The sequence below is a fragment of the Populus trichocarpa genome, chromosome 13 (assembly GCF_000002775.5).
Source record: "Populus trichocarpa isolate Nisqually-1 chromosome 13, P.trichocarpa_v4.1, whole genome shotgun sequence".
In the NCBI taxonomy this organism is placed as follows: Eukaryota; Viridiplantae; Streptophyta; class Magnoliopsida; order Malpighiales; family Salicaceae; genus Populus; species Populus trichocarpa.
The window spans coordinates 1,905,805-1,930,671 of record NC_037297.2 but is presented as its reverse complement, the minus strand read 5'-3'; the positions used below and the strand labels follow the sequence as shown (position 1 = coordinate 1,930,671).

Genomic DNA, 24,867 nt, shown 5'->3' with positions numbered 1-24,867 from the left:
ATGTTTCGTGCGGTCATGTTGAACTGGGTTATGAGATATTTCAATGGCAGCTTTATTATCACAGTACAGGTTCATTCTTGATTCGGGACCAAAACCAATTTCTGACAATAATCTTCTGAGCCAAAGCAGTTCACATAGTCCCTTTGCCATCCCTCGAAACTCGGCCTCTACGCTTGACAAGGCAACTACTTTTTGTTTCTTGCTCCTCCATGTGACCAAGTTGCCACCAATAAACGTGAAGTATCCAGACATAGATTTTCTATCAGATATGTTTCCTGCCCAGTCAGCATCTATGTACCCCTCAACCTCTAGATGACCGTTCTTGGAAAATAGAAGCCCTCTTCTAGGAGCTGATTTCAAGTAACGAAGTATTCTTACTACAGCATCCATATGTTCTTCACTTGGACAATGCATGAATTGGCTGACTATACTGACAGCATAGCAAATATCTGGACGAGTATGTGATAGATAAATCAATTTGCCCACCAGTCGTTGATACCTTTCCTTATTGGTTGGAACTTGCTCTGAAAAATCCCCAAGTTTCTGATTCTGAATTATTGGGGTGTCGGCTGGCTTGCAATCAAGCATCCCTACTTCGGTTAGTAGGTCTAGCACATACTTTCTCTGTGAAAGAAATATGCCTCGTTTTGACCTAGCCACTTCAATCCCTAAGAAATACTTCAGTCCTCCTAAACTCTTCATCTCAAACTCAGTAGCCAAATGTTTCTGCAACTTATATATTTCTTCTGTATCGTCTCCAGTAATGATCATGTCATCCACATAAATTATCAAGGCAGTTACCTTTTTCTGTCGTTGTTTTATGAACAAAGTGTGATCAGAATTGCTTTGTTGAAAACCATATTTTTTCATAGCCATACTAAACCTGCCAAACCAAGCACGTGGTGATTGTTTCAGCCCGTATAAAGCTTTTTGTAATCTGCAAACAATTCCAGCGGTAGGGGATGAGGTATACCCCGGTGGGATGTCCATATACACTTCCTCCTTAAGGTCTCCATGAAGGAAGGCATTCTTGACATCAAATTGGTGTAGTGGCCAATCTAAATTTACTGCCAAAGATAATAACACTCTGACAGTATTTAGTTTTGCTACTGGAGAGAACGTCTCCTGATAGTCCACTCCATACGTCTGTGTGTATCCCTTGGCTACTAATCTTGCTTTGTATCTCTCAATTGTTCCATCTGCTTTGTGCTTAATGGAGAAAATCCATCTACACCCAACTGTCTTCTTCCCCTCTGGCAGCGGAATAAGTTCCCATGTTCTGTTCTTTTCTAGTGCTTCCATCTCTTCCTCTACTGCTCGTGTCCATCTAGGATCAGTCAAGGCTTCCTGAATTTCATGAGGGATATGACAAGCAGACAGCTTATCGGTGAAGTCTTTGAGAGGTTTGGGCAGCCTTTGAGTAGTTACATGATTAGAGATAGGATACTGTGATTGTTTTCCTTTAGTGCTGGGTGAGTATCGAGCTGGGGGCTTACCCCTATTATGCCTGGCAGGTAACTGATAACCAACAGGAGTATCCAGAACAGGGTTAGGAGGTGGAGAGAGAGAGGTTACCTTATGGATATTCTCTGGTGAAGAATGATCATTGTCGGGTACAAGAAGTAGAGGGGTTTGTCTGCTGGGCGTGTGATGTTCAAGATTTCCTGCGGCATCTATTTCTGTTATAGCTACATCATCCACCGTATCATCCCTTTCTTCCACTAGTGTTGTTGTTACTGCAATATCTGCATGAAGATCAACAACACCCGCAACATCCCTTTCTGTCACTGCAGCATCCCTTTCTGTCACTGTTGGTGCTATAACTGGGCAGTCCCACCACTTCTGTTCTTCCTTCCATGTCTCCCCCTGAAGAGGAGAAGTGGATACTGATGATGAGTAATAATTCTCAGATTCTGAGAATGTAACGTCCATTGTGATGTAGGTACGTTTTGTGGTAGGATTGTAGCAACAATAGCCCTTCTTGTTTGTGTCATACCCCAGAAAAATGCACCGATCAGCACATGAATCTAGTTTGCTTCGTTGGTTTTTATGTAGATGGACAAATGCTATACATCCAAATACACGTGGGGAAAGCATGAGCACAGATGGTAATGGAGCATGATTGGACAGAACCTGTAATGGAGTCTTGAATTCTAACACCTTAGAAGGCATGCGATTCAGTAGGTGGACAGCGGTTACTACAGCTTTATCCCAGTAGTGGTGAGGTACGTGTGCCCCAATTAGTAATGCACGGGCAGTTTCCAAAATATGTCTGTTCTTCCGTTCGGCCACGCTATTTTGTTGTGGAGTTTGGCTGCAGGAGAATTCATGGAGGAGACCATGTTTGTGAAAATATTGCACAAAATCTTGGTTTACATATTCTCCTCCATTATCTGATCTCAGGATTCTGATTTTTGCTGAAAATTGGTTCTGGATCATAGCATGAAAGGCACAGAATACACCAAATACCTCATCCTTACGTTTCAGCAAATATAACCATGTCATTCGGGTACAATCATCTATAAAAGTCACAAACCACCGTATACCATGAACCGTGGTGATAGGGGATGGTCCCCAAATATCCGAATGAATCAACGCAAAAGGGGCATCACTTTTATTAAAACTAATAGGGAAGGGTACACGGTGGCTCTTTGCTAAAATGCAAGTCTCACATTTGAACTCTAAATAATTCAGACCAGAAAATAATTGTGGAAATAACTGCCTCATATAACTGAATGACGGGTGTCCCAACCGAGCATGCCATAACCAAATCTGTTTTTCTTTTGTGCTGGATGAATGTTTCATCGTATTGACTCTGCCAGAACTGAAATCATCCATGTAGTATAACCCCTCTCTCTTAGTACCACGCCCAATGATCTCCTTCGTAAGAATATCCTGAAAAAGGCAAAATGTTGGATACATTAGTGCTATACAATTTAATTCTTCAGTAGCTTGCCCCACAGACAGTAATTTATTTGTAAGAGACGGTACTAAAAGAGTATTAGGTAAAGATATTGATGATGATAAGTGCACTGTTCCAGCCCCTATAACTGGATACATGACCCCGTTAGCATTAGAAATACTCGTTCTTCTTGGTTCTGTATGATTGGCAAGATCATCTGGACTAAAGGTCATATGGTCTGTTGCACCGGAGTCCACTATCCAATCATCTTTTCTCTGTTCCTTAGAGACTATGAAAGCACTGTTGTTGTAATAGCAGTCGTTACCTTGATCACTGTGATTAATAGGAGTCTCTGCTTTTGATTCCACAAGAGGAGTAAGAGAAAGTTGGGGTCCTGCGTATGCTATTGATGCTCGTCCAGTTCCACCATTAGCTTCCTTTAGTTTCTTTGCCTTGAGTTCATTCCACCATTCTGGGTAGCCATGCAGCTTGAAACAAGTTTCACGTGTATGTTTTATGTTCCCACAATGAGAACAACCATGTCCTCCACCCTCTGTCTGTCCCTTAACCTTTAAAAAATTTGGTTTCCCTCCACCCGGTGCTGCATACCCTGTTTGTCCTTTGGTCATATGTAGTGGTGGACTAGTTTTCCCCCCTCTAATTGCCATTACTGAAGCAGTAGGACCACCATTGGTTGTGAGCATGACTGATTGTCTGGTGTCTTCTCTTCGGACATAGGCATAGGCTTGTTCAACGGTTGGAAAAGGTTGTAGTTGAAGTACATCACTCCTGATTTTATCAAGTCTATCATCTAGTCCATCAAGGAAAACATAAACCCGATCTTCTTGAAGTAGGGTGTTATATTTCTGTATATCACTTGCACACTCCATTGGATTTGGGCGGCGAAAGTCGATTTCCCTCCATAGGCCTTGAAGACCATTGTAGTATGACTCAATGGATTCTCCACTTTGTCTCATTCGAGTGACCCGTCTCTTCAAATCATATACCTGAGATTTGTCATTCCCGTCAAAATAGGTTGTAGCAATTGATTCCCATACCTGTTTTGCTGTTGGAAACCGAATAAAGTTGCTGAATAGAGAGGGGTCCATTAAGTTGATCAACCAACCCTTTACAATAGAGTTTTCTGTCCTCCATCTTCTGAATGTAGGATCGTTCGGATGTGGTTGTGGAAGATCACCATTTATATATCCTAGTTTGTCTTTTCCTGAGATATACATCTCGACGATTTGGGACCATAGAGCGTAGTTGGTTCCATTAAGTTTGATAGTAATCGGTGTAGCAGTATCATATGTCACTGCAGAGGTCGGGGTCTGGTTTTGTGTCAAAACCTGAGTCATTCTTGTGGTTAAATCTTCAAGGATAGCAGCGGTTCCTTATTGATTTTGTTCCACTAAGTCAGTAGGGGTTGCCATCGTCTTCTGTGTTGTTTGCTATTGTTACAATAGCAGCTTTCAAGAATTTAAAGGAAAAAGAAAATAGTTTTTATGTATCGCTCTGATACCATGTTACAAAAAGAGTTCTTCAATTTGTATTCACTCACTTAATCTTTTAAGTTTACAGTGCTCCTATATATATACACAGAGGAGGTGTTCTTGAAAGCTACGGATTCCTGCCACAGACAGGACTTATACAGCTGTGGAATAAATCAATTACTAAACTTTCTCCTACAAACTCTCAACTAAATCAATGTACAGCTAATGCCAACAAGAAGTACTGTTACCTTTAGGAAAAAGGCATTCTAAGTTGCAAGCTTACAAGTAATATCTTGTTCAACAAATTTCCGACATTTTTCAACTCTTGATCATTGGCTGTGGTCCGCTCCGTCTTCTGGACTAAAGAAAAACCAAAGAGAACATGACTTCCATGGCACAATCTGGGGCCAAGGGAGTTCACAATCTGTTGAATTTCCATGTTCATGAAGTCCAAACCCAGTGAGCACGATTAACAGGTTATTGGCTGGTGAAGCTTTAATGGCATGATGCTAGCTGTGGATGTAACAAGAAACAATTAACACGACAAGGTTTTAAAGATGGCGTATCAACTCCTTTAGTTTTTTTTTTCTTTTTAAAAAACTTGTATATTTATTTTTTGTTTTCATAAAAAAAATTTATCCCATCCGTGGAAAATTACAGTTCACATATCTAGTGTTCACACTATTTTTTTCTTTAACATGAAGCAATGTTATCTTAATAAGATGGTTTCACGAAACTACGAGCTTGTTTGGGAGTGCTTTTTAAAAGTATTTTCAAAAAAATTTAAAATTTTTTTTATTTGTTTTTGCTTTGAAATAATATGTTTTTGATGTTTTCAAATCATTTTAATGTGCTGATCTTAAAAATAATTTTTAAAAAATAAAAAAATATTATTAGTATATTTTTTTGAGTGAAAAACATTTTGAAAAGTAACCACAACCACACTTCCAAACACCCTCTACGTATCACTAAAAACAACTCCTAAATTATTTTTACTTTGACTATTGTCCTTCTCCCGTCCCGCACTTCACGGCCAATAGAGAGGGGCAAGCCTTTTAATTTTCATTCCTTCATGGAAATCAACTCGCAAGTTGGACTCTATCCTATGATTTTTAAAACCAAATACGGTACTAAATTAACAAAAAAAAAAAACAAAAGAATACATGGTTGACCGGGTCACTTAAAATAAAATATTATTTTAAGATTTTTTTTAAAAAAAAAGCGATTTTAATTATGCTTTGAATTTGTTTGGATTATTCATGAAAGAGTTGATTTTAATTTATTTATTTATTGAAGTTCTTAGTTTTAGTATATTTTATTTTATGTTGTGCTATTTTATAGTTTATATAATATTAAATGTGTAAGTTCTAAAACTTAGCACAGATAGGGTATCTTAAGGTACTATTGCTAGTCATGGGCCAAAAAATTCCAATAAATATTCCATTTATTTATTTTTTCTATAAATACCTATTATTGGAGCCTAGGATCTTCATATGCCATAGGAAACCAGATCCCTTAGACATGATGTCCTCGCTACAGAAACCATTCTCAAAGCTTCTCCAAGTCCTTTTTTTTCTCCTTCTAATGTGCATTCCTTCTTTCTTTGCCTTCCCTTCTAATTCCTCTGCAACTTCATTTGGTGCTGCCAAATATGAAGCTGCTGAAGGTAATGAAGAAGCGGAGGCTCTCCTAAAATGGAGAGCAAGTCTTGATGACAACCACAGCCAGTCTGTCCTGTCTTCTTGGGTTGGCAGCAGCCCTTGCAAGTGGCTTGGAATCACTTGTGACAATTCTGGAAGTGTCGCGAATTTCAGCCTTCCACATTTTGGTCTGAGAGGTACGCTTCATAGTTTCAACTTCTCATCCTTCCCCAATCTTCTCACTCTCAATCTCAGGAACAATTCACTCTATGGAACTATTCCATCCCACATTAGTAACCTGACCAAAATCACCAATTTAAACTTGTGTCATAATCATTTCAATGGTTCTTTGCCCCCCGAGATGAATAATCTCACGCATTTGATGGTTTTGCACTTGTTTTCAAACAATTTCACTGGCCATTTACCACGAGACTTGTGCCTTGGTGGGTTACTTGTAAATTTTACAGCCTCCTACAATCATTTTTCTGGTCCAGTCCCTAAAAGCTTGCGAAATTGTACTAGTCTATTTAGAGTTAGGCTTGACTGGAACCAATTGACAGGGAATATTTCTGAAGATTTTGGCCTCTACCCAAACTTGAACTATGTGGACCTAAGTCACAATAATTTGTATGGTGAGCTTACATGGAAATGGGGAGGTTTTAACAACTTGACGAGCCTAAAATTGTCAAACAATAATATCACCGGTGAGATACCATCGGAGATTGGAAAGGCTACTGGGCTACAAATGATTGATCTCTCGTCAAATCTCCTAAAGGGGACAATTCCAAAAGAATTGGGGAAGTTGAAGGCGTTGTACAACCTTACTCTTCATAACAACCATCTTTCTGGTGTCGTTCCCTTTGAAATCCAAATGCTATCTCAACTTCGTGCCCTTAATTTAGCTTCTAATAATCTTGGTGGATCAATCCCAAAACAATTGGGAGAGTGCTCAAATTTATTACAGTTGAACTTGAGTCATAATAAGTTCATAGGGAGCATCCCATCTGAGATAGGCTTCCTGCATTTTCTTGAAGATCTAGATCTCAGTGGGAATCTACTGGCAGGAGAGATACCATCAGAAATTGGGCAATTGAAACAGTTAGAAACGATGAACCTCTCTCACAACAAACTTTCCGGTTTGATTCCAACTGCTTTTGTAGATTTGGTGAGCTTGACAACTGTAGACATCTCCTACAATGAACTAGAGGGCCCTATCCCCAAAATCAAAGGCTTCATTGAAGCTCCATTGGAAGCTTTTATGAATAATAGTGGTCTCTGTGGAAATGCCAATGGTCTAAAGCCTTGTACACTTCTTACAAGCAGGAAAAAGAGCAACAAGATTGTCATTTTGATTCTTTTTCCTCTCCTAGGAAGTCTACTTCTACTACTTATCATGGTTGGGTGTTTATACTTTCACCACCAAACAAGTAGAGAAAGAATTTCTTGTTTAGGAGAGCGACAAAGTCCACTCAGTTTTGTAGTTTGGGGCCATGAGGAAGAGATCCTACATGAAACTATCATCCAGGCCACTAATAATTTCAACTTCAATAACTGCATTGGAAAAGGGGGATATGGAATTGTTTATCGAGCCATGTTGCCAACAGGTCAGGTGGTTGCCGTGAAGAAACTCCACCCATCAAGAGATGGCGAGCTTATGAATTTGAGAACTTTTAGAAATGAGATTCGCATGTTAATAGATATTCGACATCGGAATATTGTGAAGTTACATGGATTTTGTTCATTAATAGAGCACTCTTTTTTAGTTTACGAGTTCATAGAAAGGGGAAGTTTGAAGATGAATTTATCAAGCGAAGAACAGGTAATGGACTTGGATTGGAATAGAAGGCTTAATGTTGTTAAAGGAGTGGCCAGTGCATTATCCTATTTGCACCATGATTGCTCGCCTCCAATCATTCATCGAGACATTTCCAGCAGCAATGTTCTTTTAGATTCGGAATACGAGGCTCATGTTTCGGATTTTGGGACAGCTCGGCTCTTGATGCCTGACTCAACCAACTGGACCTCATTTGCTGGCACCTTGGGATACACGGCTCCAGGTACATACTTGATTTCATTCTTGACATATATATATGAATCAATTGCTAAAAGATGAAAACGGAGGGCTGCTTTTGGATGCTCTAAAGGTTATGTATAATAAATTGTCATATTAGCAGTACAATACAGCCAGTACCATGAAAAAATGACCAGAATTTTTGCAGAGCTAGCTTACACAATGAGAGTGAACGAGAAGTGCGATGTCTACAGCTTTGGAGTGGTCACAATGGAAGTAATAATGGGAATGCATCCGGGTGATCTCATCTCATTTCTTTATGCATCTGCATTTTCCTCCTCGTCGTGCTCACAAATCAACCAGCAAGCATTGTTGAAGGATGTGATAGACCAACGTATCCCACTTCCTGAAAATCGAGTTGCAGAAGGTGTGGTCTCCATTATCAAAATAGCATTTGCATGCTTGCTTGCCAATCCCCAATCTAGGCCAACCATGCGACAAGTAGCTTCGGAGCTCATAGCTCGATGGCCTCCGCTGCCAAAGTCATTCTCCGCAATAACATTGGAAGATCTGATGCCTCAAACAACTGTAACAGGCTGAGAATTTTCCAAAAGATTTTGTATAATTAGTATGTGATTCTTGCGACTTATGTTACTTTCAATTTTCGTAGCTTTGTTTGTAATAAATTATTTCTCAGCTTTGTATTTTGTTTCTTCAACGATTAATATGTTTTAGTACAGTATTATTATCAATCAAAGTGAAGAAAGGCTCTCTGCTATAATGAGGACACCTGGGTTTCAAGATTCTGTTTCATCCCTTGTAATAAAGGAAATCTTCAATTCAATATTGAGCTAAAATGAATAAACATGTATAATTTGTAAGCACAAGTGTACTCAATTAATTGCTTTATGAGCACTAGCATGAGAGGCTGCTAGAAGGAGATATACCAAGAATTGCTGCACATCCTATGCATCTGCACTTAAACTATGAATCCACACTGATCATGCTACAAAAACTTAAACTATTAACTACACAGAGTTCTCCACATTGAACTCCTGAAGAATCCTCCATGCAGCCTCGATGATTTATAATTCCTTTTAAGCCAAATTTGAAATGTTATAGGATTGATTTGTATCTTTTTTGGATCCTAAGGCCTATTATTTCTATGCTCGATGCATGAATGAGTTTCTGTTTTCAATAATATCTTTGTGTTTATGTTGTTAAAGAGAAATATAAAACAATTCTTGAAATCTTAAAACGATTCTTTGTGAAGCCCGCAGATTAATTCAATTCGTTAAATTCTTTGTTTCTCTACTTATACAATTAAAGATAGATATACTGAATTCTTTGTCTTTTTTCTCCATCCTTCTTCATTGTTGGGATTTTTATATTTTTTTTGAGTCTGTCATTCGATTTATTTTGAACCCATATTCGTAATATGTTTCAATTTGATTCGTAATATGGTCTCGTATGAACATCTTTAACATTTGCTATTTTATATGACTTTCTGAGAATCCACAGCGGAATCTGTGGCTAATGAAGGGGAGCATATATACTAACTACTGAATTTCCAAGTACTTCATGATGCATCTTACAACTTTGCTGGTGATCTCTTCAACTTTGCTAATTACGCACAAAAACAACTTACAACAGATCCACACATGATATCACAGGCCTCGGGAATTTTATACTGCCAAGAGAGTAGCCAATAATATATCTTATTAATTATTTTTTAGATTTATTTTAAAGAAAAAATAGATATAAATATAAGAGATAATTAATCCTAAGTGTAGATATACATGCATAGAACAATTTTCGATCCACTGTCTTAACATGTCATAAGACTATTATCCTTCTGACATTAATAGCTACATCCAATAGATCCTTGTAAAAACCAAGCCATCCCAACTATTAAGAACAACTAATTTTGAAACTTGAAAATAAAAAACTTGACGAGGAAGAAGTTGGTTTCCTCAAAATAATAGAAGCCAAAGATGAGAAGATTTTAACGAAATAACACAACCCGTAACCTTCTTCAATATCATTTAATTTATCTCGTCGATATTTTTTTTATGATCCCAAAATTGTTGTCATCATAATTTTAATATAATTTCATAATCTCATTCATTCTTTTTTTTCTCTATCTCTCTTTCATGCTCCTTAAATTGTCATCATTAGTTATAGTTTCCATCGGTAACATTTACTAATTAAACTATGATATTTTATTAAAACTTTTTGTAGGTGTGTTATTTTGCCAACAATATTTTCAAAAAATGCAAATTTGTTTTTCAAATAACATGGGTGGAATTGTTTTTTTTTTTTTTTGAAAGAAGCTGATATAATTAATTAGAACATAGGTGGAATTGTTTTTAGTTAAATAGCATTGTTTGGTATTTATCACAGCTCGCTCCCAAATGTGAAATTTAAAGAAGTCATGTTTAATAGAAGCAACACGTAATGAACTAACTCTAAATTTAAACCCTAACAAGGCCCTAACTTGACTAGTAAATTGGCTAGAAAGAAGAGAGAAATTCAACTTGAAAATTGAAACTTCGACAGGATGAATAATTTGAAGGGCGGGTCCCTTGCTTTGTTACCTTAAAAGTCATTAAGGTTGTTGGATTCAGAGAGCATATTCCCGCCATTTTTGTAACAGACATGGAATGGAATCAGTTAGTCAGTCCATGTAGGTGTCATTACTCGAGGACTGGTAGCCACTAATGATCCATTTGAATAAAATTTTGAAGGGGCGAGCAGGCCTCTGAGTCACCTTTTTTTTATACACTAAACTGCAGTTTAAGCGACAAATATAAAAAAAAAAACTATGCATTTCAAAAAAAAAAAATTAATTTTGAAACACAGACAAACATGTATTCAAATGGATAAGATTTGATATAGTAGTTGTTTTTTGAAATAATTATTTTTAGAAATGTATTAAAATAATATATATTTTTTATTTTTTAAAATTATTTTATTTGATATAGTTGTTTTACAATTTTTTTTCATTTTTTTAGCAGCAGCTGAGGTGCCAATAAAATTAGGGATTCGATGGTGAACAAGTCTGGGGTTCTAAGAAATGTTTTGGGCCTTCATCAAATCCCAAATTCTCTTTCGGATGACCCATTTACAAGCTTTGGGGCCATCCTCTGGACTCGTATCCATCTCTCTTATGTTTTGAATTTTGAAACAATGGAGACGAGGAGGATGTTTTATGTAGTCTTTGAATTTTGAAACAATGGAGACGAGGGTGATTTTCTATTTTTTTTTAATTTGATCCATTGGTGTTGGCTTTATTCAGTTGATAGTTTGTTTTAGATATCTTGGTATTGGATCTTGTAATATTGAGAGAGATTTAAACACCTTGGTTAATGTTTAATTTTGAAAAATAAAATAAAATTCAATTGATATAGAATAATTAAGTGTTAAAAGACAAAATTAAAACTAAAACAAGCATCGAGACTAGGATAAACAAGTGGGGTAAACAGGCTAATATTTGTGGGAGATGCTTATCATGTTTGGGTGATGCATGAGGCGTCTCCAGGAGATCAAACATCCATTTTTTTTGTGTTGTTGGAAGCAACGCAATGCGGCCTTCTTATTGGGTCAACGTGTGATTAGGGATGAACAAAAAAATCGAATAACCGATTAAACCGAGAAAACTGAAAAAAACCGAACCGAAAAAGAAAACTGAATTAACAGATTAAAAATCACAAAAAAGTTCCCGTTCGGTTTGGTTTCGGCTTCTTAAGTCTGAAACCGATTAAACCGAACCAACCGAACTGGTTCAACCAGGCCAGCACTTAAAATAAAAGAAAAACAAGTATAAATAGTATGTTTTTTCTAACCCTAAACCTAAATGCATTCTCAATCGCCCCCTTTCCCTGCTCTCTGTCTCTCATCTCTCAAATTTGTCTTCTTCTCTTCTATGCTCTTTGTCTCTCATCTCTCAAATCTATCTTCTTCTCCTCTATGCATTCTCAGCCCTGTATCAATTTGGGTCTCTCCCTCTTCTCTAAAGGACGGGTAATGGATTCTTCTGGGTTTCTTGAATTTTAATGATTCTTGTCCAATCTCTCTAAATATTCCACTTCTGATCCGAGCTACTTGCATGAACTTTCTCTTTATTTTACACGGAAAGATGCAACAAACGAGTTTGAAGATGTGGTTCAAAGCGATGATGCTAGAGAGATGATGGAAAAGTATGTCATTGGTGAGGTAGATTTAACAACAGTCCCAACGAAACGCCTCTACGTAGCACCAGGTTTGGGAGGAACAAACCCTAAAGACGAGAAGCCTGGGTTTCTGATTAAGATCTTACAGCTACTTGTGCCACTCCTGATCTTGGGCTTGGCTCTTGCCGTCCGAACCTACACGAAGAAAAAGTAAAGGCTATGATTTATTAGGATCTACCCTTTTGAGGGGTTAGATGGGGATTCAATCAATTTAATTCTAAAAACACTTTTTTGTTTTGTTCCTCCCTTGCGTTATGTTTGTGTCGAAGATGCTTTAGTTCAGTTTAAAAAATAAAAGTGCTAAAAACTGTGGTAAGTAAAAAGCCCAGGAAAAACTCAACTGGAATAATTTCGGTTTGAACCGGTTTGGAAGGGAAAAAACCAAATCGAACTGAAATTAATCAGTTTGAACTGGTTTTCGATTCGGTTCAAAAACTTTAAAAAAATTCAGTTTGATTGTTCATTTTGATCCAAAACAAGACCGAACCGAAAATATTCAACCCTACGTGTGATGGTGGCAGAATGATGGTTTGGCATGGGCAACCTTTTTTTCTTCTCATACCTTTTTTTCTCTCACATTTCCTTAAAAATCAAGCTAGCCCTGTCAAAATTAAAGGTCTCTTGTCATTTTGTTTTGTATCAAATTTGATCCTCGGTCTTTTGATTACTATTTATTTTGCTTTGAGTCCTTTTTTATTTGATTTTTTTTCTTCAATTTCTCCCCATAGTGTTTGGTTTTATTTGATTTTTATATCAAATTTGATCTTTATTCTTTTGAATGTTATATGATGTGTTTGAATAATTTTTTACTTTCATCCCTCGACATTTGATTTTATTTATTTTCATGTCAAATTTGGTCATCATTTTTTTAATTGATATTTATTTTATTTTGGATCATTTTTATTGATTTTTTTTCTTAATTTCATCTCTCAACACTTTGTTTGTCATGAATTATACTTCGTGAGTTTTCAAGTTTACCTTCTATGTGATAATCTTAACCTCATGACATGGGGTCATAGGTTTGGAATGTTAGGTCCGAGCTTACTTTTGTTTTTTTAGATCCTTTATTACAATTGATGTTTTTAAATTTCATCATTTAGTATGAGGTTAGTTATAAATTAAGCTTTATGATTATTATTTTCACTTTCCTTTCTAAGGGGTTATCTCGATCTCATGTCCTGAGTTGCGAGCTTGACGGTCTGACTGGTTAACTCGTATCGACCTGAGTCTTTTTGCATGGCTTTTTTAAAGTTTTACTCTTCAACATCATATTGGTTTGAGAATTGAAGTTTGTAGCTTTGTTCATTTTTCTATCTGCAAGGTTATCTCATGACTAGGTTGCAAATTTGGCTAACTAACTCAGGTAGACTTAAGCTGTTTTTTTTTTTAAAAAAAAATTTCTTTTTAATATCATCTTTCAACATTTTATTTGCTGAAAATTAAAATTTGATTTTTTTATGGGGTTATCTCATTCTCATTAATTTTTTGGTTTGTTATAAAATAAAATCATTAAGATTTTTTAAGAATATTAGATGGATATATTTCCATGTTACTATTAAGTGTTCATTTATTTCAATCAATCATAGTCATTTTTTTAGCTTGTTAATTTACAATTGTTTCCTTTTTTTAGTTATATTATTAAATTAATTAAGCTTAATGAACCCAATCGAGTCAATAACCTAAATCTTGATTATTTTTTTTTGCCTTTTTAAAAATGCTAGCATCACTTGAGCATCTTTTTTTATGTTAGGAAATTTTTTGTCCGGGCCACAATATAGCACAAGCTATCAATTTAGTTATCTCTTATATCAAAGGAATTGGGGCAAAACCCCAACTCTATCACTATTAATGTAAACAATGAAGGAGTTGTTTTTTTTTTTTTAATTCCATCTTTCAATTTTTTTTATTTTGATTGGATATTTTTTTTTCTTTTTCAATTTTATCATTCAATATTCATTGATTTTGAATTATTTTTTATGAAGTTATCACAATCTCTAACAAATATCCTAATATTTGGTTGATTTTTAGTTTTGTGAGCACCTATTTTTTTTAATCATATCATTAAATAAAAATAGTAAAAAAAAAATAAAGTTGTTAAACTCGGTGTAATCCATGATCCAGATCGTGGGTTTGGGTTAAGTCGCAAAGCTTAGATCGCTCCAATATATTGTCATCTCAGTATTAAAAAAGAAAAAAGAAAATGTCATCCCGATTGGGTCATATTAAAACAACTTTTATGCATGTTAATCTTAAACTGCTAGGTAAGGAGTTGAGTCGAGATGTTCAAGGTTGACCTGTTTGGCTAGACCTTTTTTTTCTTTAAAAAATTTCATCTTCCAATTTTTTTCCTCTTTTGATTGAATCCTTTTTGTCTTTAATTTTATCCTTCAACATTTAATTATTTTGAATTAGTTTTTATAATTTATTTTAGTTTGCTTTCTATAAATTTATTGCAGTCTCAAACAAATATCCTAGTATTTGATTAGTGTTTATTTTTACGAGTGTCAATTTTTATTATCATATAATTGAGTAAAAAATAGTTAAGAAACAAAGTTCTTAAACTCAATGGAGCCCATGATCTAGGTCACGGATTTGACACATGAAATCGTGAAGCTTGGGTTAATGTAATACATCGTCATTTTGGTATTAAAAAAAATATTATCTTGAATTTTATTTAAAGCAAAGTCATGTTTTTATTGATCATCTAAATTTTATTTCAACCCACCAAACCAACTAGACCTTGTCAAAACAACTCTCAAATGATTAATTTTAAAATCAAGCTAGATAAAAATCAAGTTCAAGATTTTAAGATTAATGTATTAAGTCGAGTTTAATAATAGTATCAAATATCTTCATGTGGTTTTAATATTTTTTTTTCAAACTCCAGTAGTGCAGTCATTAAACAAAACAAGTCAACTATCTAAATCAAAATGATTTTTTTAAAAAAATTAGGATTAAATCTATTTACAAAATGGGCCTTGCCCCAATTTCTTTAAAATCTAGGCCAAACCCATTCAAAATTGAATGAAATCAAAACATAGACCCAACTCAAGAATACCCTCTAACTAGGGTTTAGCCTCCTTGCCTTCCACAAATCTCCATGAAAACGCTTACTCCCCCTGAAAATCTAGACACTTCCATCCCCACTCAAAACACCCCTAATAAAAATGGTGCAAAAGTAATAAAAAAAAATTGCTAAGACTGCGAAATACAAGAGATAATTGGGGGCAACAAAAAATTTCACAAAAGCAGAGGGGCCTCTACCTCTAACTTCTCTCTCCCTCTCTTTCCTTCCTCTCTCCCTTCCCTCCCCTTCTCCCCCCAAAAATTTCACCCTCTTCCCGCTGTCTTTTCCCTCTCTATTTCTCAAAAAATTCAAAATACCCTCACGTATTAAGTGAGTTATTTTCTTCTATTTCTCCCCTGTATATTTTCCGCTTTCTTGCTCAACGTCTCTCTCCCTGTCCCCCCCCCCCCTTCTCTTACTCTTCCAAGAATCTATTTTTTGTTACCTTGCTAGGGTTTTGGCTCGGTTTTGAAAGCTGGTTTTCGGTTTTCTGGGCTTTTTTGCATGCATGCTACTGGGTTTTGGTTTGTAAGGTATGTACCCCTTGGATCATTTGTGTTTACAAGCTAAAGGTTGTTGTTTTGGTGTGATTTTGATGGTTTTCAGTGCTAAATATTTGTGGGTTTTGTGTTAAGTCTGTTTATCTAATCGTGGTTGTTCATGAAATGAGCGTTTTTCAGGGTTTTTAATGTATATTTAGGGTTTTGTTTTGGTTCAATAAGCTTGTTGGGTGCTTTTGAATTTCTTTGGCTAACGCTTTAACACTTTATTCTATGTTTATTGGATTTTCATTTCTAGTTGTGGGCAAGAGAGAGTTTTTAGATTTAGAAATCTAGCTTGAAGAGAGTTTATGTTTGGTGAATCTGAAATATGATTATGACATGTTCTTTCTTTCTTTTTTTCTGTGCGTTTTTAAGTTTTCTGTTTAGAAGGCCTTGAAATGGACTGTGCTGTATTTTTTTTTTTTGGGAATGGGCGAATGCTTTTGATTAATTTTGTTATATCTTGATGTGGGTTTCAGGTTTTGAATTCTATTGTTTAATCTCCTGGGGTCAGTTAGATTGCTGTTTTTATTTGTGGAGGGATTCTGGTGCTTTCTGTTTAAGTTTGATTGCTATTTTGAAGAGCATTTTGATGTTTTTTCAAATGTTAAGTGATTATTCTTTGTTGTCAGAGTACATGTAATTTGTTGTTACTGGACGTGGATCTGGTGGGAAATTTGGACTAAATATGTCTGGTCTGTATTAATGCAGCTCGAAGATTTTGGATGATGGCTGGAGGTTGGAAAGACAGGGCAAAAACTGTTGCCTAGTTTTTCTGCGTGTGACATTAGCAAGCGTGTCTGAGTTACTGGTCTTGGATTTCAACCAACCATGGAATGCAACAAAGATGAGGCCATCAGAGCAAAGGATATTGCAGATAGGAAAATGCAAAATGGTGATTTCGAAGGGGCAAGGAAGATTGCATTGAAAGCGAGGCAACTCTACCCCGAACTAGATAATATTTCCCAAATGTTGGCAGTCTGTGAGGTTCATTGCTCTGCACAAAACAAATTAAATGGGTCAGATATGGATTGGTATGGAATTCTCCAGATCGAGCGCTTTTCTGATGAGGCAGTCATCAAGAAGCAATACAGAAAGTTTGCGCTTACGCTTCATCCTGACAAGAACAAGTTTGCTGGTGCAGAGGCAGCTTTCAAGCTGATTGGTGAAGCTAATAGGGTGCTTACAGATCCAGCCAAGCGTTCTTTGTATGATATGAAGTGTAGAGGTTCATTGAGACCTGCTGCACCAAAGCCAACATCCCATAAGACAAATTGGAATTCCATTAGCAAGAAGCAGCACGACGCTAACAAGTTTTCTAGTGCTCCACAGCGGCCGACATTCTGGACGTGCTGTTCCTCTTGTAATATGAGGTACCAGTACTTCAAAGAGCTTCAGAATAAAACATTGCGCTGTCAAAATTGCCAGAACTCTTTCATTGCTGTCAATTTGTATATCCATGGCGTGCCATGTGGATCTCCCTGGAGTCAGTTCCCCAATCAGAATGGAGTTCCAAATCAAGGGCCTTCTAAAGTTGCTCCACAAAGTAACAGTGGAAACCCTTCTGATGCTAGTTTTCCAGACAGGTTTAGACCAGTTGACATTGGTGGGAGTTCTAAACTGAATGAGGTGAAATCAGGAAATAACATGAAAAATTGTGGTGGTTCTAAACCATCACAGAAAGCCAACGGGTATGTGAATGTGGGAGTACAAACAGGGAAAGGTGTTCCTACCAAACCCAAAGATCTGGGAAGTTCAAAAGTTGCAAGCAGGAAGAGAGGAAAACAGTCTCAAGTAGAATCTAGTGAGGGTTTTGAAACAGCAAGCAGTGATGAAGACGTGGTTGTTCAAGAAAATTACAGTACTATTTCTGGACAGAATTCAGGATCCTGTGGAGGTAATCAACCTAGGAGATCTTCAAGGCAAAAGCAGAATGTTTCTTACAAGGAAAAAATAATTGATGATGATGATTTTGTCTCCTCCTCACCAAAACGACCAAGGGTGAGTAGATCCTCTAGTGCCACTAAAGAGGAGATGATGCACAATAAAGAGCATCTTTCAGCTGCTGCTGCTGCTGCAGTGGATAGAAATAAGAAAGAGGCCAAGCAAAAGGCAAGTTCAACTCTGGAAGAAAGCTTGTCAAATAGGGAAAGGAGAACTGAAGTTTATGAGATGAAGGGGGAGGAACCATCCATGGTGGAGAAAGCAGACGCACAATCAGATAATAAAGATGGAATGCCCAAAGTTGATGACACCTCTAACGTGTTTTCTAATGAACCACTATTCTCAGAGACCCTAGAGATCCCTGATCCAGATTTCAGTAATTTTGAGAATGACAAGGAAGAAAGCTGTTTTGCTGTTAATCAAGTGTGGGCTATTTATGATACAACAGATGGCATGCCAAGATTTTATGCTCGGGTCAAGAAAGTTCTCTCACCTGGTTTCAAGCTGCAGATAACTTGGCTGGAAGCTAGCTCAGATGTTGCACATGAGAAAGACTGGTCTGACAAGGATTTGCCTGTTGCATGTGGTAAGTTTGAAAGGGGGGGCTCTCAAAGAACTGCAGATCGTGCTATGTTCTCTCATCAGGTGTGCTGTATAAATGGCAGTAGCAGAGGCAGTTATTTGATATATCCTAAAAAGGGGGAAATCTGGGCGCTCTTCAAGGGTTGGGAAATGAAATGGAGTTCCGAACCAGAAAAACATAGACCACCTTACATGTTTGAATTTGTGGAGGTCCTATCGGATTTTGATGAAAACTTCGGCATTGGGGTTGCTTATTTGCATAAAGTGAAAGGATTTGTCAGCATTTTTCAGCGAGCTGCTCATGATGGGGTTATCCAATTTTGCATTCCACCAACTGAGCTGTACAAGTTCTCACACCGAATCCCTTCATTTAGAATGTCTGGCAAGGAAGGAGAGGGTGTCCCTGCTGGGTCTTTTGAACTTGATCCTGCTTCTCTGCCTAGCAATCTTGATGACCTTGGTGATCCCATTGATACTAAGATGGAGAAGGAAAATGTGGATAGTCAATCAACTAATTCTTGGTCTCAATCTCCCAAAGGTGAACTGAAATCCACAAACAAGAAGATTTGCACGCCTAAGAAAAATAAGACAGGGCCAGAAAGAGTGAGCTCAATCTTTGGAAAATCTTCTATAGACGGAAATGTAGCTGTTGCAGGTCTATTTGCAAACAACAAGGACAGCAGGAAAGTCATAAACACTGGCAACCTTGCCCAGTCTGGAAGAATTGATATTTCATCTCCAGCTAAAGAGAGGATTGAAACCCCTAGGAAACAGGATAAGAGTGAACTTGCAGCTGATGCCTTGACACCTAGAAGATCTCCCAGGGATTTAAGCAAGAGAAATAGTCAAGTTAGTGCTAATCAGGATACCGAAGAGAATACTGCAGCTAACAATGATATAAGCAATGGGAAACCAAGTTTGTTGAGTAAACCTGATGATAAGATGTTTGTGAAGGATGGTGGTTCAATTGGTCTCATATTAAGCCCTATATCTCCAGGTCGTAAAGTTGTAGAACTAGAAGTACAGTGCTATAATTTTGAGAGGGAAAAGTCAGAGGATAAATTTCAGCTTGATCAAATATGGGCACTTTACAGCAATGAGGATGGGCTGCCCAGGAATTATGGTCAAATCAAGGTGATTGATTCTACCCCTAATTTCAGATTGCACGTGGCAATGCTTGAAGTGTGCTGGCCTCCAAAAGATGCAACGAGGCCTGTTTGTTGTGGGACATTTAAAGTTAAAAATGGTAAAAACAAGGTGCTCTCTGCTTCCAAATTTTCTCATCTGTTGAAAGCTCAATCCATTGGTAACAGCAGGTATGAAATTCACCCCAGAAAAGGTGAGATATGGGCACTGTGTAAGACCTGGAATAGCTCTGATGGAGAATCTGACATTGTTGAAGTTCTGGAAGATAATGAGTGCAGTGTGAAAGTTGTAGTTTTGATTCGTGCTAAACTACATGAATCTGCTAATAGAAATAAACATTTTTACTGGGCTCCTAGAATCCAAAGATCAATTACCAGGGTTCTGGATATACCACGCGGCGAGTTTAGTAGATTTTCACATCAGTGTTCTGCTTTCAAGCACACTGGAAAGAAAGATAGGTGCGAAAGAAGCTATTGGGAGATTGATCCTTCATCAATTATTACTAATCCTGTAGTTTTGGTAGATTGAATTGGCAAGTGGTGCGTGTTAGAGCATCCTTTTTAATCCTTAGTGTATAGGATTGCTACCCAATTACTTCCTGTGAGAAACATTAGGAAGTTAGTTGGAACTTGATGAACGATGCTCTCTTCAGTTTTATGTCTGGAACCAATCATCGTAACTGTTGTTTTTTGTTGTTTCCAGATTTGTTGTAGGCTTGTAGCCTCTTTGATGAATGCTAATGAAATAGTGTTGCATATTAGGTTATATACGTTTTGTTTCCTTTAAATTCTTGTTGTCTTTTGAAGCTTTGAAGAATATGATTAGAAATGCATGACAAGTGTTTCTTCTGCATAATTGCAAATCGAACTTGTTTGATGTTATAATCCTGAAGTCTATTTTCTCTATTTGATTCTGTTGCTTCGAACTGCAAAATGTTCCTGACTTGTATTTTCCTTTCCATGTGGGTTGGTGGCATCACACTGATTTGTCAGTGGAACTTTGATCTGGCTTTCCTTCAGATGAATTTATTATTTTGGTCCCTAGTTCTTTTGTGGCTCTATAGTTTAGTCACAAACTTCATCCACTGGAGCCTAATGAAGGCCTAACCGAGGAAAAAGGAAGCAAAGGGAATCTTAAGAGACAATTGGCTAAATCGGGTTAGTTCATTATGGTTCTGTCATGATCCTAACTATGCATTTAATGGGTTAGACCGGCCAGAGGGGGCCAATCCAATATGATGTTGCCGAACTCCTTTTGTTTTGTGATTTCTTCCATTGATATTTTGTTGTTCTGCGTTTAAGCTTAATCGAGTTTAAGCACAAGTCTGAAACGAAGGTGTCTTAAAATTTATTTTGGAGCCAGATTGGGGTTTGAATGAGGTGATCGAGTCATGATTGAACTCCTCGGTCAAATGGCACGCATTAAGCCAAATCCAACATGGTTGGATTTAGAACTCAAGTCATCCAATGCCCTACAACATGGTGCAACATTGAACAAATAAAAAGCAAAGGAATAGCATACCATATTACGATATTATTTTGTTTTCCATTCAAATTTTAATTTTTGCTTCCAAAACAAGCTAACAGATAATTAAATAAATATTATGAATAGCATACCATATTACGATATTATATATCTTTATCAGTGTCCATCACTTGACACATTGATCTAGTTTTTATTTAACCCATTGATAACATTTTTTATCATTTTTTATACATATAATCTTTCATTAGCTTTATTCAACCCATTGATCAAGCTTTTAATGTGTATTTTAGATTTTTATTATTAATTAAAAATCTAACATCATCTACATATTATTTTTTTCCATTAAATAAACTTTTAATTCGGTTTAAGTGTAATGTTGGCACCCAAACTAGTTCTATCTAAAGAAATTATGACTATTGACATGTGTGGGAGCTGGAATAATACAATGTTTGAGTTACAAAAACATTACGACAATTTTTTTAAAAAAATATATGCATGACAAAAATTAATAACATGGACAAAAACCTTCAAAGGAAAGCTGATTTTGTGTAAAAGAATTTTATTTTTATAAAAAGCATGAGAGAGAAAAAGAGAATAGTAATATGAATCATAATTAAAGAAGTTGATCTAATTTAATAATTTATCTATTCAAACTATGATATGGATTGAATTTTATTTCAAATCAATATAGAGGTAGTTCTGATCAAATTTAGATTGACTCGACCAGATTAATTTTATAATTTTTTAAAAAATTTTGTTTGAAAAACATTGTTTTAATTAAAAAAACTGAAATAATATCATAACATACAAACCAATATCCAAATCTTAAACCTAGTCAAGTCCACAATTTGAGCTGAAATAACCTAATGTGATTAAGTTTGCATCAACAAGGTGATATCACTAATATTATCCCAAAAATTTGACCTAGGAACCTTATGGCTAAATTAAGCACACAAAACAAAAAGAAGGGGGCATTCCGAGAATTGAACTCGGGACCTCTCGCACCCTAAGCGAGAATCATACCACTAGACCAAATGCCCATTCCTGTCAGCTTTTACAAATATTAATATAGATAATAATACACTTGATATTTAATGGACCGTCCATTCTCCTACTTAACCAATCGATACCCACTTACCCAGTGATGTAAGTTTTCTCTCGCTCTCTTTGTGGAGGAATTTTCTGGCCTTCCTGACTATCCAGGTTTCTCTCTCTCATTTTTCTTGATGGTTCATACACGTTTATATTCAACATTTGCTTTTTATGATGCTCCTTTCTCTTGAAACAACCCCTTTCTATTACTTTTGCTTTTGTTTTGCTCATTGATTTTTTGCACTCCAACTGTTAGATAAAATGCCTACTAAATAAGAAAATCTACAGTTCCCTTTTATCTCTCTCTTTCATTTCATTTCCCAACACCCCTTGGATAGTTCAACTAGTTGTTTCGTTGCTTATGTGTTTGATTCATGCTTTTCCGTTTAGTGTTGTTTTAGTTAAGCAATGGTTCATTTTGTTTTGGTTAACAGGTGAATATAGAGCTAGTGAATAGTTGAGTAAGTTTTGTTGGGTGTGAGTGGAACATGTTGAAGCAAGTTTTTGGAAAGGTTTTGAACAAGGGTTTTTTTGCAAATGGAGGAGATAAGTTAAGGCCTGGGTTGTATGTGCCTAATACTGGATTCCACAATGGACAGGTATGTTATTTGTTGTAAATCTTGTGTTTTTATAGATACCCATTCGGTTAATCTGATGGATTTGTGTAAATATTTGGTTATTTATCAATCACTATGGATTAATGTAATGATGAACTATCTGCATTTGAAGGGACTAGAAAAAGAAACACTAGTCTTTCAATTTGTTTTATTTCTATTGCCTATTGTTCCTTCTGTAATTTTCAAAATCAGAAGTTATAGTAGTGATCATCTTGGTGTTGGTGGAGTGAGTGGTTAACAGATTAAGGTTCTTAGCCAGTTGAAGGGTTGAATTCAAGTTTAAAACCTAATTCGAATCCCCTTCATGGCCATCCATTTGATTTATCATGGTAATTGCGGTGCATTTGGAGTGAGGAATTGCACAGTTTGATATTCCGTCAAGTGACCGACAAGGAATATGCGATGAGTTTATGTAAAGGATAAAGGTTTTTGTGAGAACTGTAATCATTGGAGAAACCAAGGGTGTTGGGTTTTAATTGCATCATTCTCATTCGCTTTGTTGTCGCTGCTTATTGCATGTTAGGATTGGAAAATGATGCAGCAGAGATGCCAAAGGTGTTATTCACTGAGTTCTGGTTTTCTCGTGGGAGAGTAGAGACAGTTGATTTGGTTGTTGAGTATAATTAGTAATACTCATAATATACTTCTACTACTGGTGGTGTGACCACAGGGCATGATCCAGAATAAGAAGTTTTTGGGACAAGTACTGTATTTGTATGTTCATATATCATTTTATTAAATTTGTGGATGAAAAGAAGTCAAAAGCTTTACACTGCGAATTATCTATTGCCAAGGATTGAATAGATCGAGTTTTCACATGGCGATTGAATAGGGGTAAGGTTTCATATGGATCTATTTCTTTTTCTCTCCCCCTTTCTATGTGCTAAAATTTTCAAGCAATATGTGTTTGGAAGTTCTTTGCGACTTGAAGAACAATAATACTTGCTTCCCACGTTGGTAGACCGGAAGGGAGACAATTGTTTAGATGTCTCATGTAGGAAAGAATTCACGATATTTGTACATTGTGTTCTTTCAGTTAGGAAAACCTTCCTAATATTGCTTCCTTGCAGGCTCATTGTGCACCCAGAAGCTTTTTTGGGGTGGAAGATTTCCTTGATGATGATAACAGCAGGCCATACACGTACCAGAAAGGGAAAAAGTCGAAGAACCCAAACAAGCATTTATCATTTAAACAGCGGACTGTAGCATACATGGAGCCATTTACACTTGATGTTTTTATTTCAAAGCGTTTCGTTTCAGCATCGCTCACTCATAGAGTGACCAGTAAGCAGGTAGCAGTTGCTGGTACCAACTCTAAAGACATTAAAGCTGTGCTCAAGTCCCGCTCAGACATTCCTGCATGTTTAGCCGTTGGGCAAATCTTAGCTGATAGAGCGAGAGAAGCTGATGTATATACTGCCTCTTATACTCCGAGGGAAAGGGACAAGTTTGAAGGAAAGATCAGAGCAGTGGTTCAGTCTCTCATTGATAATGGGATTGATGTTAAAATTTATCTTGACTGAACAAGTCACATCTGTTTTTGATATTTCTCGTATTGAATTGTTGGAAAATGGTGTTTGTAACTTTGTGAATATAAAGGATATGATCACCATAAGTTTTGGCACTGAGAATTGAAAGAAGTGAATGTGCTGCTCTTGACAAAGTGCTTATCTATGAAACTTAGAAGCAGGCAGTTGATCATACAACAAAAATGTCAATGATTCTGTCCATGGCAGGTCGATCCGGAAACCAGTATGTAAGGTGTTAATGCTGTTTTTAGTTTTTTTTTTTTAAAAAAAAAAAGAACATTGAAACGTGGTTTTAGAATGTTTTTTAAAGAAATTATAGTTTGGATTGATGCATTGACTATGGTTCGTGGAATGGATTCTTGGATTGGATCTTACTATGAGATTGCATTGCTAAGTTTAAAGCTATTGCTCCTAATTTTTTTTTTTAAATAATAATAATAATAATAAATTATCAAATTATTGAGTAATATATTCATAATGCTAAATAGTCTACCTTGACTTGTTTGTACTCCCAAATTAGATTAGTAAACGAAAAAAATTACTTAAATAGTTGAATAACACTCTATCCAAAACGGTGGAGTTTAA

General features: G+C 36.4%; 3 protein-coding genes and 1 non-coding gene across 4 annotated transcripts; 3 read left to right on the top strand and 1 right to left on the bottom strand.

The window, feature by feature from the left end:
• The first annotated feature begins 5,889 nt into the window (after nt 1–5,889).
• On the top strand, nt 5,890–8,833 carry LOC7473891 (MDIS1-interacting receptor like kinase 2). Its single transcript, XM_002319545.4, has 2 exons — nt 5,890–8,092; nt 8,255–8,833. The coding sequence occupies exons 1-2, from the start codon at nt 5,917–5,919 to the stop codon at nt 8,644–8,646; spliced, it is 2,568 nt and encodes an 855-aa protein (XP_002319581.4). The 5' UTR covers nt 5,890–5,916; the 3' UTR covers nt 8,647–8,833.
• A 6,547-nt stretch (nt 8,834–15,380) lies between these two features.
• On the top strand, nt 15,381–20,324 carry LOC7473890 (uncharacterized). Its single transcript, XM_024583596.2, has 2 exons — nt 15,381–15,878; nt 16,599–20,324. The coding sequence occupies exon 2, from the start codon at nt 16,719–16,721 to the stop codon at nt 20,085–20,087; it is 3,369 nt and encodes a 1,122-aa protein (XP_024439364.1). The 5' UTR covers nt 15,381–15,878; nt 16,599–16,718; the 3' UTR covers nt 20,088–20,324.
• Nucleotides 20,325–22,012: 1,688 nt separating this feature from the next.
• Nucleotides 22,013–22,084, bottom strand: TRNAP-AGG (transfer RNA proline (anticodon AGG)). Its single transcript has one exon. It is a non-coding gene; the product is annotated as a tRNA-Pro (tRNA).
• Nucleotides 22,085–22,172: 88 nt separating this feature from the next.
• On the top strand, nt 22,173–24,416 carry LOC7473889 (uncharacterized). The gene is made up of 3 exons (XM_002319543.4): nt 22,173–22,247; nt 22,571–22,735; nt 23,824–24,416. The coding sequence occupies exons 2-3, from the start codon at nt 22,625–22,627 to the stop codon at nt 24,274–24,276; spliced, it is 564 nt and encodes a 187-aa protein (XP_002319579.1). The 5' UTR covers nt 22,173–22,247; nt 22,571–22,624; the 3' UTR covers nt 24,277–24,416.
• Nucleotides 24,417–24,867: the final 451 nt, after the last annotated feature.